Below are 17,853 nucleotides of genomic sequence, written 5' to 3'. Positions count from 1 at the left end.
CACCAGCACGGAATAGGAGGGGCAGAATCACCTCCATTGACCTGCTGACTACACTTGTTTTGGTGTAGCTCAGGATATGGTTGGCTTTCTGGGCTGCAAGGGCACACTGCTGGCTCATGTCCCCCTTGCCATCCACCAGTACCCCCAGGACCTTTTCGGCAGCGCTGTGCTCTGTCTTGCAGCTTACACCGATAGTGAAGGTTGCTACAACCCAGGTGCAGTGCCTTGCACTTGGAAGGGCTATATTGGGCAAGGAGAATGGACATCCAGGCTGCCAGTCTTTCAGCCTGTTAGAGGTCAGTGGAAAATCACTGCACACTGCAAAACAAGTTACATACTTAGGTAAGAAAGAGATAGTGGAATAATGGTAGCAGGATACAGCCACCACAGTGCATCACCAGGAAGCTTCTGGACACCACAGAGAGAGAATGAAAATCTACATAGCATAGAACTGAACTATTCCAGAAAGATACTCTTGGCCCAGCTTTACAGATTCCACAGACAAAAAAGAATGCTTCCCAACGTTGGGTTTCCTTCTAATGAAAAATCACCATTACTTTGCAGAAATTTCAGATGAGAACTGGTGATAGATCAGGAGCAGCTGGTGATAGACACTGCAAGAGCCTCAGCTGTGCTTGTTCTAGCACGTGCAAAGAGCTGCTATTGAACAGATCCTGCAGAGTAAAACATTATTGCCACCTCCACCTTTCAGCGTTCCTACTTTACTGTGTATATACACGGTATGTGTGGGTGGTTGCTCATTTTCTGAAAACATTTCCCCAGAGCTGTTTATTGGGTGCTGCGACCAGAAACAGAGAAATCCGCATCTTGTCTGATCCCTATTTGGAATGTGCCATCCAGCTAAAACCTTGCTAAAAGCAACTTTGCAGCCATCAACACCAAGATACCATCACCTTGTCAGCCTCACTAGACTTAAGTCCTGCCAGGACAACACCAAAACCAAAGGGGAAGAACAGATTAACAGCCCTCTGCAGCTCCTGTCACTTCCTAGCCCTGAATTAATCTGCTGCATCTCTATCTCTGCTAGCTTGTCCCAGCCACAGCAGAGCCCACCTCTCCTGGCAGACTCCTGCTGCTGCAGCACCCTTTGGCAGCTCTATGCATGCAGACTGCAACTGCTTTTGTACAAAAGCTGCAGACAGAACACAGAATGGCCCCTAAGACCGGCTCCATTGCAAAAGGTTCATTTAAGACTCATTTTGAGTTATTTTAGAGCTTCTCACACACCTTGTTTTCCTGTGCATTTGATATCTCAAGACACGTCAGATGTCCTCTTTTCAGCATAATTTAGTATTTGATTATAGTAAAAGAAAGCATGCATTGTCCTGAAGAACAGAAAAAGCATCACCTAGGGATTTCTCTAATGCTGAGAGAAAACAAATCTTTCATAGCACAGCGGAGAAAAAAAGTCAGTCCTCAAAGCATACAGCTGACAAATAATTCTCTAGATTTGGTGCTTTCTTTCTTAGTATTTTTGCTGAAATTGTTCAGAGAGTACTGCAATACACTCAGATCTAGTGTTTGGCAAAGGTCTGCTTGAGGGAGGAGTTCTGGAGGGGAAGACACAATGACATCGTCTCCATTAAATATGGGTAAAAGCTTCATGGATCTGAAGTCAGAGCATACAACAGACCATGAGAAGGGGAAACAAAAGACTTGTCAGTGAGATTTTTCTCTGATAGAGCTCCTCATTCAGTGTTAGGCAAAAAAAATTTATCTTTTCAAACTGCTATCAAATGACACAGGCAAGGACTGATCCAACCAACTGGCTCAAAGGAGACTGGTGTTTTCTGAGGTAACAGAGGTACAAAACTGGAATGCTAAATAAACTACAACAGCTCAGAAATGGGAAGCTCAACATGAGATTTCCATTGGAGAGGTTATTTGCAATTCCAGATCCACACACAGCAGCAAAAAAGGAAAGAAGGTGCATGCTTAAAAGACTCTAGCTGAATAGCCACTGACTCTGAGGTGGAAAGGAAGTAAAATTCACAAGATCAAAACTTGATAGTCCACACCATGCAGTCCATACAGAGTGCTGACAGCCTTTATCCAGCTATCAACCAAAACTTGTGAGCCGCTGTGAAAGTAATGCCTCCTGTTTTATGGCACGGGCCCACAACATCAAAGGTGGATGTTGGTGGTATGAGAGCAAAGACTGAACCTTCCCACCCATATTCCATTACACTTGTTGCCGTGTGATAGATGGCAGCAGAGGGGCATCCTGACTAAATGGCGTCTGATGTGGAAGTGCTTATGAAGCAAAGGTGTGTCACTGAATTCCTCCACGCAGAAGAAATGGCACCCACTGATATTCATTGACACTTGCTGAATATTTATAGAGACCAAACAGTGGATGTGAGCACAGTGAGGCAGTGGGGGGTGCATTTCAGCAGTGGTGACAGCAGGTCACTTCCACTGGTGCACATTTCTACAAGCACAGCATGCAGGCTCCTGTTCATTGTTGGCAAAAACACACAGATAATGGTGGTGACTATGCTGAAAAACAGTGTTTCATAGCTGAGAATTTGTTCTTTGTATCTGTTGTAGTTTCCATGGAAATAAATAGGAGGCATTACTTTCCCAGCAATATGCATAGGAAAAGGTGCATAGTCTCCTACTAAAACCACTAGTTGCCAAACATAGCAGGCAAGATGTATTTCTTGTAGTCCTTGACACATCTGCATTCAAGCCAGTGGCAGGAACTGCCCATGAAAACCTGTATTTCAAATAGGAACAGGATGTGGACCTAAAAATGCACAAGGAGCTGTGTAACACACGATTGTTCATACATTCTTGTGTCTTGGCAGTTTTAGCCACTGCCTTCAGCAGTACAGAATAACCAGTCCAATGTTTGTCCTTTCACACTGTGGCCAAAAAGAACAGAACATGACGTCCCTTTTGCATACTGACAAGAGTTGTGCATAGGGTTAAAGTCTGAAGGGTCTACCTGAGGCATATAATTAGCAGAGTTACCCGAAGGTCATATATACCTTCATATAGAGCATTCAGAGCTGGCATCTACTAAACGAGCAGTTTCTGATGTGATTCCAGCGATGTTGCTGAAAAATAGCTGCAGAAACCTGTCCTGCTGCTTCTCTACAGCCAAGCATTATCCACATGCTTCAATTCTGCACTGAAACCCTCCTGCTACTAAATCTGATGACAAAACTTGTGTAAGATGCTTAGATCCCCATCACACCCAAGGGCTAAGCATGTCAGAGAGCTTATTCTGTTCCACCACCAGATACCCCCTGCCTGAGGATTCCCAGAGGTCAGCACCTGTCAGGTGAACATGGGACATTGCAGGGCTCCTTGAAGCATTAATTCACCCACTGCCACTTGTGACAAGGAACAGCAGGTTCTTGCCCACTCAACATGCACAGCTGATTTCAGTACATCACTGCTCAGGTGAAAGGGCTGCTTCAAGCCCACTGAGACACAAGTATTACCTGCAAATGCAGCTGTAGGAGATGCAGAAGCCCATCATGAACCGTTCAGCTTCAGAGATCCCAGAAAGGCCTGCAGAGGTGTTCCCAGTCCTTTCAGACATGTCTATCAGCCATAAAAAAGAGCACCCAAGAAACCCCCCAAACAGAAAAATTATCATGAGAACATCTCATCTGCCCTAAACTCACCCCATAAATCAGCATCTTAGATGAGCTCTGGTGAGACTGGCTAAGTATCATGCTTTTCAGAAGGGTTATGCAACCTCGGCTACTTTTTAGGCCGAACTCTTCTCCAGAAGAAAAGCTCTTGGGTGACTAAATATTTTAGGCTCCAATCCCAGACTTTCTGTGATGCAAAGGCTTCTTAGGAAGAAAAGTGAATCAAAGCCAGGACCGTGAGCCTCTTGCTGAATCTTAATAAGCAGATTCAAAATTCAAGAACATGAAAAGGATAGTCCCTGGAGCCCAAATGAAAGAAGCTTTGGATTTAGAGGAGATTTTGATTAGGTTTTCATAAAGTGATCTAAAATAACTTGCATAATGCAAATAATATGCCAGGGTATAAATACAATATGATTGCTAGTGATGGCAAATGAGCAAACTGAGTCACTGAACACATAAATGCCTTAGGGAATTTAAGGCCAAGCTGAAGCAAACAACATACTTGCTTTAAATCCTCACGCAACTGAGCCACAGAACACCATGTGGCATAACGGTGTAAGAGCAATTCAACTTTGCTCCTGTAAGCTGACAGCTTATGGCATGGTACAGTTTTTAGGGTATGACATAGAAAAGCTGCTTAGAGTTACTGACAAAAAGATTTTAAAAGTTTTTAAACTTCTTTACTGGCATGCAAGAGCTCGAAATCCACAATGGAACAACCATTGAGCTTACTGGAGCATTTCATTTACAGGGAATCAAAGCAACTTTTCTAATCAGTGCAACAAAGAAGGAATAAGAGAACAATATACCGGAGAATGTGTACTAGTCATTGAAAACGAACCACTACAGACCCAGGCAGTAACTCTTATGGGTGGTCTGATGTATGAAGATCATGTTCTGCACCACAACGTTCACAATGTTCTGTTACTTACAATCATAGGATTGCTCAGGTTAGAAATGTCCTTAAAGATCATCGAGTCCAAACCCAAACTAGTCCTAATACCCCAACCATACTACCCCTAACCATACTACCCTAACTCTAACAACCCTCTGCTAAATCCTATCTCTGAGCACCACATCCAAATGGTTTTTAAACACATGCAGGGATGGTGACTCAACCACCTCCCTAGGGAGCCTATTCCAGTGCTTAACAACCCTTTCTGTAAAGAAGTTTGTCCTGATATTGAACCTAAACTTACCCTGGTGCAACTTGAGGCCATTTCCCCTCATCCTGTCACCTGTCACCAGCAAGAAGAGACCAGACCTTTGCTCACTGCCATCACCTTTCATATATTGGAAGAGAGCAATAAGGTCTCCCCTCAGCCTCCTCTTCCCCAGACTAAACAGTTCCTTCAGTTGTTCCTTGTAGGGCATATTCTTCAAGCCCTTCACAAGCCTTGTTGCCCTTCTTTGGGCAACAATTTCATCTACTGCATGTTCACAAATAGTGTGCACCATTTGTCCCCTCTCAGATAGCTGTATTATTGTGACAGACTATTACTACTATTTTTAAAGAGATCTATTCAGTAACCACACAAAGTAGACCATACAATTTCTAATATACCTAAATTTGGGTAGACAGACACACAGACAACAAAAGCACACATCGGATGACTAGAGCAGCTCAGTCAGCAGCCTGGAGTATATCAAGAGTATCATGAATTTACATAAATTGGAAATCCAGCTTTTTATAATATGTGTACCTGCATAGGAGTAAGGTACAGAAGAACTCAGAGGTGTTATGTGTTCCAGTTTTACAGTTCCGTATTAATATAGCACTATTTCAAAACTTAAAACATAGAATCATAGAATTGCTCAATCTGAAAAGGGCCTTAAAGATCATCGAGTCGAACCCCAACCTAACCATGGTACCCCAACTCTAACAACCCTCTGCTAAATCATGTCCCTGAACACCACATCCAACAGAAGTACAACACAACTACACTTAATTTATAAGTGTTAATGTCTACTGCTGACGCTTAAAATTCTCTGTTTGGGTTCACTATGACAAAAACCTAGCTGCAAAAACAACTGTATTGTGAAGACTGAGAAAGTAACCATTTTCTAACAAACTATGAATGCGTAGCCACACAAGCAAGGTATGATCCAGAAGTACGGAATTAAAACTTAACAAGTTTGTTAATTTAATATCAAATTCAAAACACAAGCACCTTCAGGTCCTGAAGCAATTCTATCTAAAGAAGCCAGATTCCTCATGGATCTCAAGTCAAACAGTTCACTAATAAGAATTCACATTAATTAATTTTTCTTTACACGACCGTGACTCCAATCTGTGAAACACTTAAACTGATATCAAGCACAAAATCTTCAGACTGTTTTCCTCTCTTTTTATTTTCCTTTTCAGTTCCAGAGTTAAGTAAAGAACAAGCTAACGCACAGGAACAGTGAAATATGGATTACGTAACAAAGAGCTACTGAGCAAAGATTTGCACGTTTTCTGTTTGCAGAAAGCATTGGGTAAGCAGGATAACTTACAGAAACCACTTTTCAATCACATTCAGAATTATTTACAGAAATGATGACTAACAGAAACTGCAGTGGCTCCTAACAGACTTGGTGTCACAGACTGATATGGACAACTAGGGGACTGCTATTTCTTCATCTCCAGGATTGCGCTCCCTGGTCCTCTGTGTTTGGCACTGCATATGTTGCAGAACTGGACAGAAGATACCTGGAAATTAATAAGAAAACAAGCGTCTTAGACAAATATATTCAAGTTAGAACACGAGAAGATGAATGGAAATTGCTAATGCTCATCCCAGTGTTATTATTCACATTCAGGCTGTTGCCTATAGACAAAGCCATGGATAGGTTTAGGAATGTGACGTTGCTGAACAGAATAATGCAGGTTGTTCTGGAGTCAAAGGGCAGAATTAAGAAAATTCAAACAGGTTGTATTCACCGTATTATTCAAAGTTGGTTTGTATACTGAATATTTAGACTGAAAAAGGAAATAAAATTCTTCTCAAACAGCAACAATTTATTTCTAAATCGGATATATTTTGCTTGCAGCAGTTTGAAATATCCTCTCCCTAATCATATACTATTACAAAGTACTATCAAAAATAGTAAATGTAATCACAAATTAATCCCTGATAGGACCACTCCCTTCCCCAAAGATGAGATAAAGAAATTATTTGTCTGCTTGTCTTTTGGCAGAAGTGGCAGAGATTAAGCTAGTTCCTTACTGTGTTAGATACTGGGAGACATTCTTTGTGGAACATGTGTCTGCAGTGGAACACTACCACGTTGAAGGACTTGGATGCATCTGGGAAAGAGAAAGGTAAATCCATTACAAAAGGACAATGGAACAAAGGATTTGGTGGCCACAGTAGTAGCCCTGTTTAATTATACACAAAGAAACATTAAGTCATACCCTTATCACATTAAGTTTACAAGTTATTCTATCTTATTTATAGAAATCACACAGAATGATGCTATTAGTTAATGTGTCCTGGTGATGAAGTTACAAATAATTTTATCTTGAGCCCTAAATAATTTTAAACTGAAATTTTCAGGTCAGTGTGTGCCACATGCTAAATCTAGGGAGGGCATAGAATAACCTACCCCCAAATAATTCAGGCATTTTGAAGAAACATTAACAAAAACCACTCTTGCATCAGTGAAGGGAAAACCAAAATACTGAGTATTACTAGAATCTACTCTCCCAGGATATAAGCTTTAAATGTGGCAATAAGCTGCGTAAGCGCTTCTTGATTCATGAATATTTAGCCCAATTAGAAACCTCCATACAGCATTCACACACTCAAAGTACAACCACCTCACTCATCAGCATCTCTCAGGGCACCAGCATGTCCAACTCTGTCAGGTTTTCTAGTGCCAAGTGTCTGTTCTGGTCTGTATGTGGGTGCATTCAATCACAGTACAGCTGTGTTTACTATTTTTTTTTTTTTCCTTTTTCTTTTTAAAGCAAAGGAGGGTAGAAATGAGATTAAACAGCTGGAAAAGATTTATTTTGGCTATGCATCGCTGGCAAACAAAAAACAGTTGTAACCAGATACTTTGTCTTACACGTTCTTGTTTGAGGATGCCCCAACAGCTACTCTCCTGGTCAAACTACTATTTCTCAAGATGCCTAGCATCTATATTGATATTTCTGAAATTCGTTCCTTAGCAGAATGTACATCTTCAAAAATGATATATTGAATCTCTAGTTTCAAGACTAACTTCAGAAATGTTTTAAAGTGCTGTAAAAAGCATATCACATAGAAGCTCACAGTCTGCAAGTTCAGTCTAAACTGCAATACAAATTTAAATAAAATCAGATCGGATCTGCTTTGTTTCATGATTCTGATAATCTTTGAGGATATGCATGCTGACTGATTAAAGTTGCTTTCCATTCTACATACTTCAGAACAGGAAATAAAACAATCAAACATGAGTAAAGAAGAAGAAAATAAGTCTGAGTTTACTCAAAAGGTTCAGATTAAACTCTGTTCCCAAATAAGAGTTCATAAGCAAGTTTTGCACAAGAGACTACAATTTATACAACGATTATAAAGGGAGAGTATTACACATTTCTACTAATAGCAGCAAACAGTGGCTCCCCTAAAAATAAAAAATAGCCTCTTTTTCTTCCAGAAAAGCATCCTACCTGAGGGAAGTATTGGAGACAGGCATGATTCACAGATATTTTCCTCTGGAAAAAAATACAACAACAAAAAACTAAACTAAAAACTAAAACAAGCATTTACACATTGCAGTTACAGAAATTGATCCTACAGTATTGAGATACTCACCACAGACCATGGGAAATTAGAGAGAAACTCTAAAGCAGCATTTCTGTTAACAGCAGGAAAAACGTACAGATTCTCTGACTTTGGTGCAGGAAGAACTGCAGGAGCTAGACCAATATCAGAGCAGTAGAGACATAAGGCAAACTCAAATAAAAAAGGAAGCATAAGATGGGTTCCTGACTTCTCTGCTGTATTTTTCCAGCAGAAGTTCTGATCTTCTGTCTTTCCATCAACTCCTGGTATTAACTTGTGTAAATCACAGAACTCCTCACACACATCAGTAGAGCCTCACAAAATATTTTCAACCATTTTTAAAAACTATCTTGTTGCAGAATACTTGATTATCTGTTTTGGCACAAAAAAGCATTTCCCACCTTTACAGACGAATTGCAGGATGCAATATGTAATATATTGAGCAAACATAAAGCTGGATGGATCTTGTCTCTACAAATAAGATCTACAGTCCACAAAAGAAGAAATAATACTCAGGTTTTCCAGCAGCTTTCAAAATGGACTGTGACATGGCTTATGTTTATAACCACAGAAAAGATTTCAAGTCACCATATTTCCCCTGTACCCACCATCTACCAGAACACCCTTCATTTGAGTTCGATGCATTTTCTTTAGCAAAGAAAGAGAGTCAGCAACAAGAATCTTCTTGCAACCTTCCCGCAGCAAGATCTGTTATGCAAAGAACACAAAGTACAGCAGATGTTAAACAGGTGGGCATAACCATCGTCCTGGCAAACCACCTCTGGGTTTCTGCTGCTACAGAGAGAACAACAGATGTTTAAGCCTTTCCAATAAACTGCAGGTTCCTTTTTAGGACAGCCTATATTCAAGGCTTTACAAACCCAAATGAAGTAGCTCCTGGTCTATTTCATCTATAAATTTATGGCACTGAAGAATTAGATTTCAGGAGTTAGAAATAAAAAAAATAAATTAGACTACGCTTGATAAACATTGTTAAAATGCAAACAATTCCAACTTTACTGTCCACGTCATCATAACTTCACTGATGAACGTTACTATGTATAAACACTAAAATTGCTACTACAGCTCTATTATGGTATTAATATATTAACTTCAATAACGACTAACAGAACATTATCAAAATGTTTCTCAGGAAGGGAAGAAAAACAAAAAAAGGCAATAACCACTTGCAGTTTTAATCCCAATTCAGAAAAGCACTTACATGAGAGCTCACATCTTATACTGTTTAGGAAAATTCTGAAGCTTGTATTCAGCTACAGGTCATGCAAAATTGCATTTCCAGAAATGGAAAAATAAAAAAAACCTAAAAATGGATATTCCTAAAAGAGTAATAAAGCAGCTGAATAGATTCCTAACTGTAAAGTACAGCTGTAAAACCACGCAGAAATAAATCAGTAATACTTATTTGAATGGATTGTCTAAGAGATGAGATAATTCTCACATTATCTGCATTTCCTTTCTACCCTATAGAATACCTAATATCTCTTTTTGTGTCATGTTTGTTTGGTGTTGGCAGCAAATGTACTAATCCCTTCACAAAGCTGCAGCCTATTCACTTTACTTTAAAGCTGTGGTGAACTTAGGGTAGCACGTACAATGATTGCAGCATTCATCTAATGGATGGTAATTAGTTAAAATGAAGCAATCAACCTACAACATGTCAGCTTTGATAAAAACTTACATTATTCAGGGAAGATGTCAGATAAGAGAAAAATTAAAACAAATTTTGTTACATTAATAGACTTATTTGCTGGATTGACTAACACACACTGCAAACTACATATGACTTGCTTTGGCAGCTATTCCATTTAATTCGCTTGATTTTGTTGGGATGTGAGGAATTTTTTTCAAAGAGAAGAAGTCTAAGAAGACCTGCTTTTAGCTTCTGGACATATGTAAAATCACATCTCAAGAAAAGTTTACTATAAAGGAAATTCAGGAATATAGTAAAAAATCTGTACCTGTGTAAGTACTATCTTGCACAAAACTATCTTACCAAGGCTTGCAAATGAGGTCACAATCAAATAATATAAAGGTCCAGGTGTAATACTTTTTGGGGAGCTAACGTTATAAAAACATCAGCATGGTTTTCTTATTTGGCAGTGACTTGCAAGCAAAGCAATGGGCTGTAAGTTCACATATGCTCAGCCTCTGTGGATCTCGAAACAGGATTTCCTTTTTTGTCTTTGAAAATGGGAATAGCAAAACTTACGCACATTCAGAGCTGGTGATCTGAAGAGATGAAATCATGAAGTCCTAACCAAAGAAATCTGGATTGCTGTACAAGTTTGAAGTGTCTGGTACATCATGCGACACAAACCAGGAAGTTTTTAGCAAAACAAAAGTCGTCCCAGGCCAGAATAGAGAACATGGATTTCAAAACACAAAGCTACACAATGTGAAGAAAGGGTGTGGCCAGGCGTCATTCAAACAGACTGAAGACTAGTTTTGAAGAGCTTAAGGATGTAGTAGTCATGATGAAGCTAAGACAGAACTGCCCTCAGCTAGGGATGGCCACTTAAAACATCTACTTGAAGTCCTAGCTGAATCCTGAAGTATGTGCTCAGTACAGAAACAGTTCTGTTAACAAAACTGACCATGCCAAACTAAAGCTACTTAGGTGAGTGTGTGCCCAAGAGCCATGATCACATCTCTGAATTTCAGTGCAGACACCATCTGTTTATAATGGTGCACTTTACATTGCCTGTAACATTTTAGGAGCAACCTTATTTTAAGCTATAGTTCATAATTTTCTAACAAAAAAACCAAACCCATAAAAAAAAGTCCCTTAAGTAGTCCCCTTTATTTCTCTTTTCTTTTTTTTTTTGCTATGTTGTCATGCGATAGTACCAGCAAGCCAAGCACAAGTTACATTACACTTCCTAATTTATATTACTCCTCAGAGATATAAATTTTAGCCCTTAAGCTATCCAAATCTACTTCAAAATGAATTAACTTAAAATCCATGAAGCATTTTGATGATAAGTGCAAAAAAAACCCAAAACTCAGATACCAGTCTAGAAGAAAAATATATCATTTTAATACCAAAATAATTTCATTAAAAGCTATCTGAAGACAAGATGATTCTTATGTCCACAAAATGTGACCAAATGATTTTGTCAGCTTTTTCTGAATCCACCAACACACACCGCATATATGCGAACAGCACTTTATCACCCTCTTTGCAGATGTACAAAATGTTCCATTTTTATTTCAACAGAATGTAGGAACAGAGGGATCAGCAGTTCAAGCAGCAGGGAACTGACAGCAACAAGATCAACATGCAACTGTTTAAAAGATGTACGCTATTTCCACTAGCATTATTTTGGAAAGATAGTAACATCCAATGAAGTCAATTAAAAACTTGCAAGTAATGCTACAACCAAATGCAAATACAATGCAAACATGTACCAGTCTGTCGGGGGTAGAGCCTTGCACAACACAGAGGTATACAGGAACAAGACACCTATTCTCTTTGAAATCCTGAAAGTCATGATCTAAAAGAAATACCTAAATCATCCAAGTCTTTCAAAAGTTCTACACACTCACCAGACTTATGGCAGTATGGGAGAGATTCAGAAGAGGCAGATGCTATCTAGAGAAAAGAGTACTCATCTGGACAAATTTCTACCCTTTCTGCCAAGTTTTTATCCCAAGTCACTGTGATAATGATGTCCTAACAAGATGAGCAAGCCTACGTGACAGGCATTTCTTGTGCTACTCACTGAAATGGTCTTTGATGTCTTTCTGAAAATCTTCACAGGAAGAACACAACATTTACCTGCAAGTTGTAGTCCTGAAGAATTTTCACTAGCGAGTCTCTCAAATTAGGAATCTCCATGCCTTCCTTAATACGATGAATCAAAAGAATGGGGTCAACATGAGTTCCAATATTGTTCAACAAGCCAGTAATAAAAGCTGTGAAAAACAAGAAACAAGTCAATTAAGAAAAAAATTCATCCACCTTATTAAAGGATGCTTCAGTGGCAGACAGGCTTTGGCTGTTTCTATGACAGCTCTTTAAAGAGAGCACTAAACCACTTTTACATAGCCTTCATATCTTTCTTACAGTTGCATATACTTGAAAATAGGCCTTCAGGGAAGATAAAGATACATTCTGCCTATTCACAGAACTCCAGGGGTATCTGGAAAATGGATACCAGAGTAGCCGAGCAAGTCATAGAATCTGGCCTGGGTTGAAAAGTACCACAAAGATCATCTAGTTTCAACCCCTCTGCTATGTGCAGGGTTACCAACTGCTAGACCAGGCTGCCCAGAGCCACATCCAGCCTGGCCTTGAATGCCTTCAGGGATGGGGCATCCACAACCTCCTTGGGCAACCTATTCCAGTGCATCATCACCTGTGTGAAAATCTTTGTAACAATATCTAACCCAAACCACTCCCCCCTGCCCTATCACTATCCACCCTTGTAAACAGCTGTTCCCCCTCCTGTCTATATGCTCTCTTCAATTATTGGAAGGTTATCAAAACCACAAGAAAATGACACATTTCAATTCAATAAAAAGGTACTTGTTCAAACAGAAGTAGAAATTTCACTTCATTATTTGAATTATTATTTGAATATTCTATTCTAAATGGTAGGATTAAGAAGCATATTTGCAAGCACTTAACTTCAAGGAAACATGTTTCTCAAGTGTTTTCAGTGACAAGATGGACTCAAATGTCCAACTTCCTGGAATGTATGTAATTGGCTAAATGAAATAGAAGGATGAACTTCAAATAAGACTGAGAGCTGACCTCACAGTTCAATAACATGCTTTAACTTGGTCAGTACTGAAGTTACCAGGAAGTTATCAGGAAGTTGGACTCAACGATCTTTGAAGGTCTCTTCCAACTGAACTATTCTGAATGTTTTTCCTCAGTGCCCAAAAACAAGGAATGCCACTGGAGTCGCTCTGCATAATGGCAGATGGAATGGAGATAACTGTATATGCTTTGAGATCCTTTCCCTCTAAAGTTGTCACTAACTGTAGCATTGCTTTTAGTGATGAATAACATTTAGATATGGATTTCTGTTGGTAAGATAACTTGATAACATCATAATTTCAAATTAGTAACAGATTTTGGTAGCTGCTGCTTGTCAGAATTAGTGGACAAGTGATGAAAATACATCTATTCTGACGTTAATTCTATGAGACATTGAATCCCTTGGAAAAAGAGATCCCTGCAGATTTCAGAGTCTCGATTTAAAGCACCAAAAGAGATTGCAAAACTAACAGAATTTGTAGTTAAAATAATTCTGTATTTTTCCAGTCATATGAAGTCTCCTGAATTTGCTTCCAGAACAAAACAGATGCTGTTAAGGAGATTCTGACAGCTTTTGAGTCTTTCTGAACTTTAAACCTGAGCAGATGTTCGTATCATGGATGAAAAGCAAAAATGATCTTGTTATTATAGATCTTGCATTGATGACAGAAAAAAAACAACAATTGAGGGACAGACAGGTGAAGACTTGCCATTTTCAAAACCTGCAAGGGAAGCAGCTGCAATAAACATCAGTGTTTATCTTGAGGGTACCTAAAAATAAAGCTTCATACACTGCCAAATTAAAAGTACCGTTCTGTCCTCACTTTGCCATTAAGGACATAACTGCATAGAGCTTTGTCAAGTCTTAAATCTCTGTGTACTCCTCCTGTAGCATGCCCACATGTTGCCTTATGGGAATCTTCTGTGCTCAGCAGGAGGAGATATGGCATGTTCAACAAACCAGAACATCTCCCTGGTGATCCAAAAATGCCTTTGCTTCGCATGCATGTGGATAATTCAATCCCTTACCTTCAATAGCATTCCACAAAAAATACACAGGAAAGGCTAAGAAACTATCCTGCTTACGTGGTTTGTCAATAGAATATAAAATGAGGTCTTCCCAAAGTTCTCCATCATCTTGTTCCTTGGCAAATTCAATAGCTTTATCTACATCTTGCAATTCTTCCATTATCATCTTCAAGGCGCTGCGGCTGTTACCCATTCTGCCTGGAAGGATAAAATAGAAGTAAAGAGTTTATAAAACCTAAAGCACTGAGTACTGATAAGCATTTAAGAAGTTCTTGTTACTTTTTCCTTACAAATTTTCTAAGTGATGAGTTCCCCCATATTAAAGATCTAATCTAATCAACTTGATGAAAGGAAAGCTTATTCAAGAGCTATCAGTATCACCTGAACATGTGCTCAGATTACTTTGCTGGACCGGAAACCAGACTCTTTCTTACAGATGTGTTGGGTCATACTGCAGCAACATCTGACACAAGTTGAAGTGTGTTCATGTGTATGTATGTTTGCATGCGTATAAACTTTAAGCTGATTTATGCCTTGTTAAGAACCTGTACGAACACACTTAACTTGCTCTAAGTATAGTGCAGCTTACATCCATGGAAAATAAGAGGAGGAAGGAGGAAGCAGTAGCTCTGAACTATGCTTTAAGTAAATCCATGAGTAAATTCTGCTCTGCTCTCAAATGGTCCACAAAATTAGTTCTTACTAAAAAAAGATCAATTATGTCATAGACCCACAGGATCACGCAGTCCAACCATCCACTTATCACCAACAGTCCAAATGTTCCTTGAACATCTCCCAGGTTGGTGATTCCACCACCTCCCAGGCATCCCATTCCAGTGCCTAACACCAGCAATAAACATTTTCCATTCTGATTGCAATTAATACATGAGCACACATAAAAATCTTGGAGTCATACAACAGCTCCCATTCATAGGTGGGGAAGTTAATTTATGTTTGAATTGTTTAATTTTTTTCCTTTTAATAAGAAAAAAACAGCATTAGAAACCTTCCACCGAAGCAAAATGTACTACTAAGCTCCTGAGATGTGCTCAGAGTAAAACTTCTCTTTTATTTATCCCCTGTCCTCAAACAGAGAGAACTACTTTTCTCTTGGAGGCACTCTCAAAAATAAATAATTTCCTCCATCCAAAATCTCTCCATTTAACTTCTCAAAACAAAACCTTCAAAAAGCACCAGAAAAACACCAAACCAAAAGGACAATAAGATACTCTATCAAGGCAAGACGTCATATTAATAATCGATTCCTTTATTTTCCAAATCATGTTATTTGGTTTTACTGATTGCATACCAACTTTGTCTTTGGGAAGTGTATTAAAAGACAGTAGACAATATATCATACATTTCTGCAGTGTAAAGTTCATGACAAGATTAAAAGCATGTTATAATTTATCGCAGTGAGAGTTACTTACTCAGAAGATAAACAGTCTCTTCTACAAAGTTTCTCTGTTGGCAGATCTCTAGAGCCTTGAATTAAGACAAGAGAAGAAAGAAAGAGAATACAGGGAACCATGTAACAAGATATTTTATTGATCACAAATGCTACGAGAAACTAAAGGATGCTCTTCCATGAAGTTGCATTACTCATTTTGACAGGAATACAGCTTCCGTAACATACACTGTCAGGTCCTCTGGCATTAATTAAAAGGAAAAATTCCATGGCATTTTTTGCTTTTTTTCTCTAAGGTTAAATAATTTCAGTATCTGGGATGTTTTTCAGCTATACACAGATTCTTTAACTACTCATGACATTAGCTCTCAGCAGTTACAGAACCTGTGCACAGCTGAAAAACACCCCAGTTACTAGAATTACCGAACTGATTACTAATAAGTTCTTAGCAATGCAAATCTGGCAGGATTGGGTTATGTCATAAATGATGCCATGTCTGTTTACAACCTAGAAGCAAGAAGCAAACTCAACACTTATGGAATTTCTATGAAATTAATTGTTTACCAAATATTTTCATACTTGGAAATCAAAACTGTATCTTCATAAGATATAGTTACAACTGAAGATATCGGTAGGAATTAATCCTTCCTTCTATTCTCAGATTGTTTCAGATAGGTTACTATGAAGTCTAAAGATATAAACAATGAATTCCAGAGGCAAGGTAGTGATTTCGCAACCAGATACTTAGGGTGCCTGATGGTATAAATAATTAGTAATGAATATAAAAACAGAGCTGATGACCTTTTTTTCTCTCCACTTTCAAGTTGAAGTACAAACTACTAAGTATTCAGTATTTCTGAAAGTTGCACATTTAGTGACTGCCATGCTCCCTCTAGAGGAAAAGAGGGAACAATCATATTTTTTTCTTAGTTTTATACAAGCTTTACTAAACTGCACTTGAATAACAGTGGCTTACTTTTAGAGAAAAAGAATGACTCCTTGCATTGTTTATCATTTATTTATGGCAATGATAAGTATGAGCTTGTTCAAATTTTATTTTTTTATTTTTTTATTTTTTTCTTTCAATTTTCACACAGCACTGGAATCAGCTTAACAGAAACTGAAGACTTGGGAAATTATGATTCTTCTTTTTATCTCCTTGAAGCAAATACATGTATGTAGCAAAATTCATTATCATGTGGCATTCATGATAAAAATTACAAAGGCTGCTCTGAAGGTAATGCTTTCTGTTCTTTTATGTTAACCCATGACAACAGAGGCAGAGGATGGTGGTGGTATAGCAGTAGGGCTTGAAATTTCCCACCAATATTCCATTACATTTTGTGGTTGTGCAACAGATGGCAGCAGAGGGGCAGTCTGACCAAATGGTGCCTGACATGGAAGTGCATCTGAAGCAGAGGGGTGGAATGGGTCTCTCACATGTTCTTGTTTACAGATTAAAGTAGCGCCAACAATGTGTTTGCACCATTTATGCACAGTGTTTTTCTGCACAAGCACAGTGCTTTTCTGCACTGAATATAGGGAGCTGGATCTGAAAGAACTACAGTTATTTTGCATCAAAAGAAAAAAAATATGCAAGTAACATTTGACACATAAAACCCTGATCATGCAAATAATACATATGGCACAATACAAGAGTTTGAGAGATAATAAATAAAAATTACTAGATTTTAGGGAATCACAGTCAAAAAAGTAAACATCATTGATTAAAGCCTCTGTCTGGCAGCCCTATCAAGCTTACTTGCCTAAAAACATTACTGAAATAACATAGTTCTTGGAACAATTGGGACAATTTTAACAAAGACCAAGGCTGCAGTCCTAACATGGTTTTATTTTCCTGTGTTGCACAGAAAAGTTGACTGACAATTGAAAAAAGCAAGCAAAATAAGAGAGGTACGACAAATGGTTCTGCTTAGAGTGTCAACCACGTAAACTACAGTATTTGATATTACATTTAAACTATTCCACAACTGTTGTCACTACATCTGCATACAGAGAGGCAAATTTACTTTGTAAAATTCTGGCTTTGTTAGTTTACTGACTGTTAAATTGTGTAAATTATTTGAAAACAACTCAGGACATTAGAATATAAAGCTAGAAAAAGTACAGTTAAAGTTATCTATCTTTCAAGATCCAACACTAAGCTTAAATTTTTCAAAACAACTGTTTATTTCTTGCAACCACAACCCACTGCCTCAGTCAGGTCACACACTGATGAATAAA

General features: G+C 38.5%; 1 protein-coding gene across 1 annotated transcript in view; it reads right to left on the bottom strand.

The window, feature by feature from the left end:
* Window positions 1–4,295: 4,295 nt before the first annotated feature.
* VPS41 (VPS41 subunit of HOPS complex) overlaps window positions 4,296–17,853 on the bottom strand; it is a 102,733-nt gene continuing 89,175 nt past the window's right edge. Inside the window, exons 23-29 of the mRNA XM_072328518.1 lie at window positions 15,632–15,686; window positions 14,259–14,399; window positions 12,186–12,322; window positions 8,992–9,091; window positions 8,269–8,313; window positions 6,842–6,921; window positions 4,296–6,324 (exon numbers count right to left, since the gene is read on the bottom strand). Coding sequence (XP_072184619.1) covers window positions 6,244–6,324; window positions 6,842–6,921; window positions 8,269–8,313; window positions 8,992–9,091; window positions 12,186–12,322; window positions 14,259–14,399; window positions 15,632–15,686 — 639 coding nt within the window. The 3' untranslated portion in view covers window positions 4,296–6,243. The remainder of the gene's footprint in view (window positions 6,325–6,841; window positions 6,922–8,268; window positions 8,314–8,991; window positions 9,092–12,185; window positions 12,323–14,258; window positions 14,400–15,631; window positions 15,687–17,853) is intronic.

This window comes from Excalfactoria chinensis, chromosome 2 (genome assembly GCF_039878825.1).
Source record: "Excalfactoria chinensis isolate bCotChi1 chromosome 2, bCotChi1.hap2, whole genome shotgun sequence".
Lineage (NCBI taxonomy): Eukaryota > Metazoa > Chordata > Aves > Galliformes > Phasianidae > Excalfactoria > Excalfactoria chinensis.
Note: the sequence above shows the minus strand (reverse complement) of the source record. Positions and strands in the feature narration are given on the sequence as shown.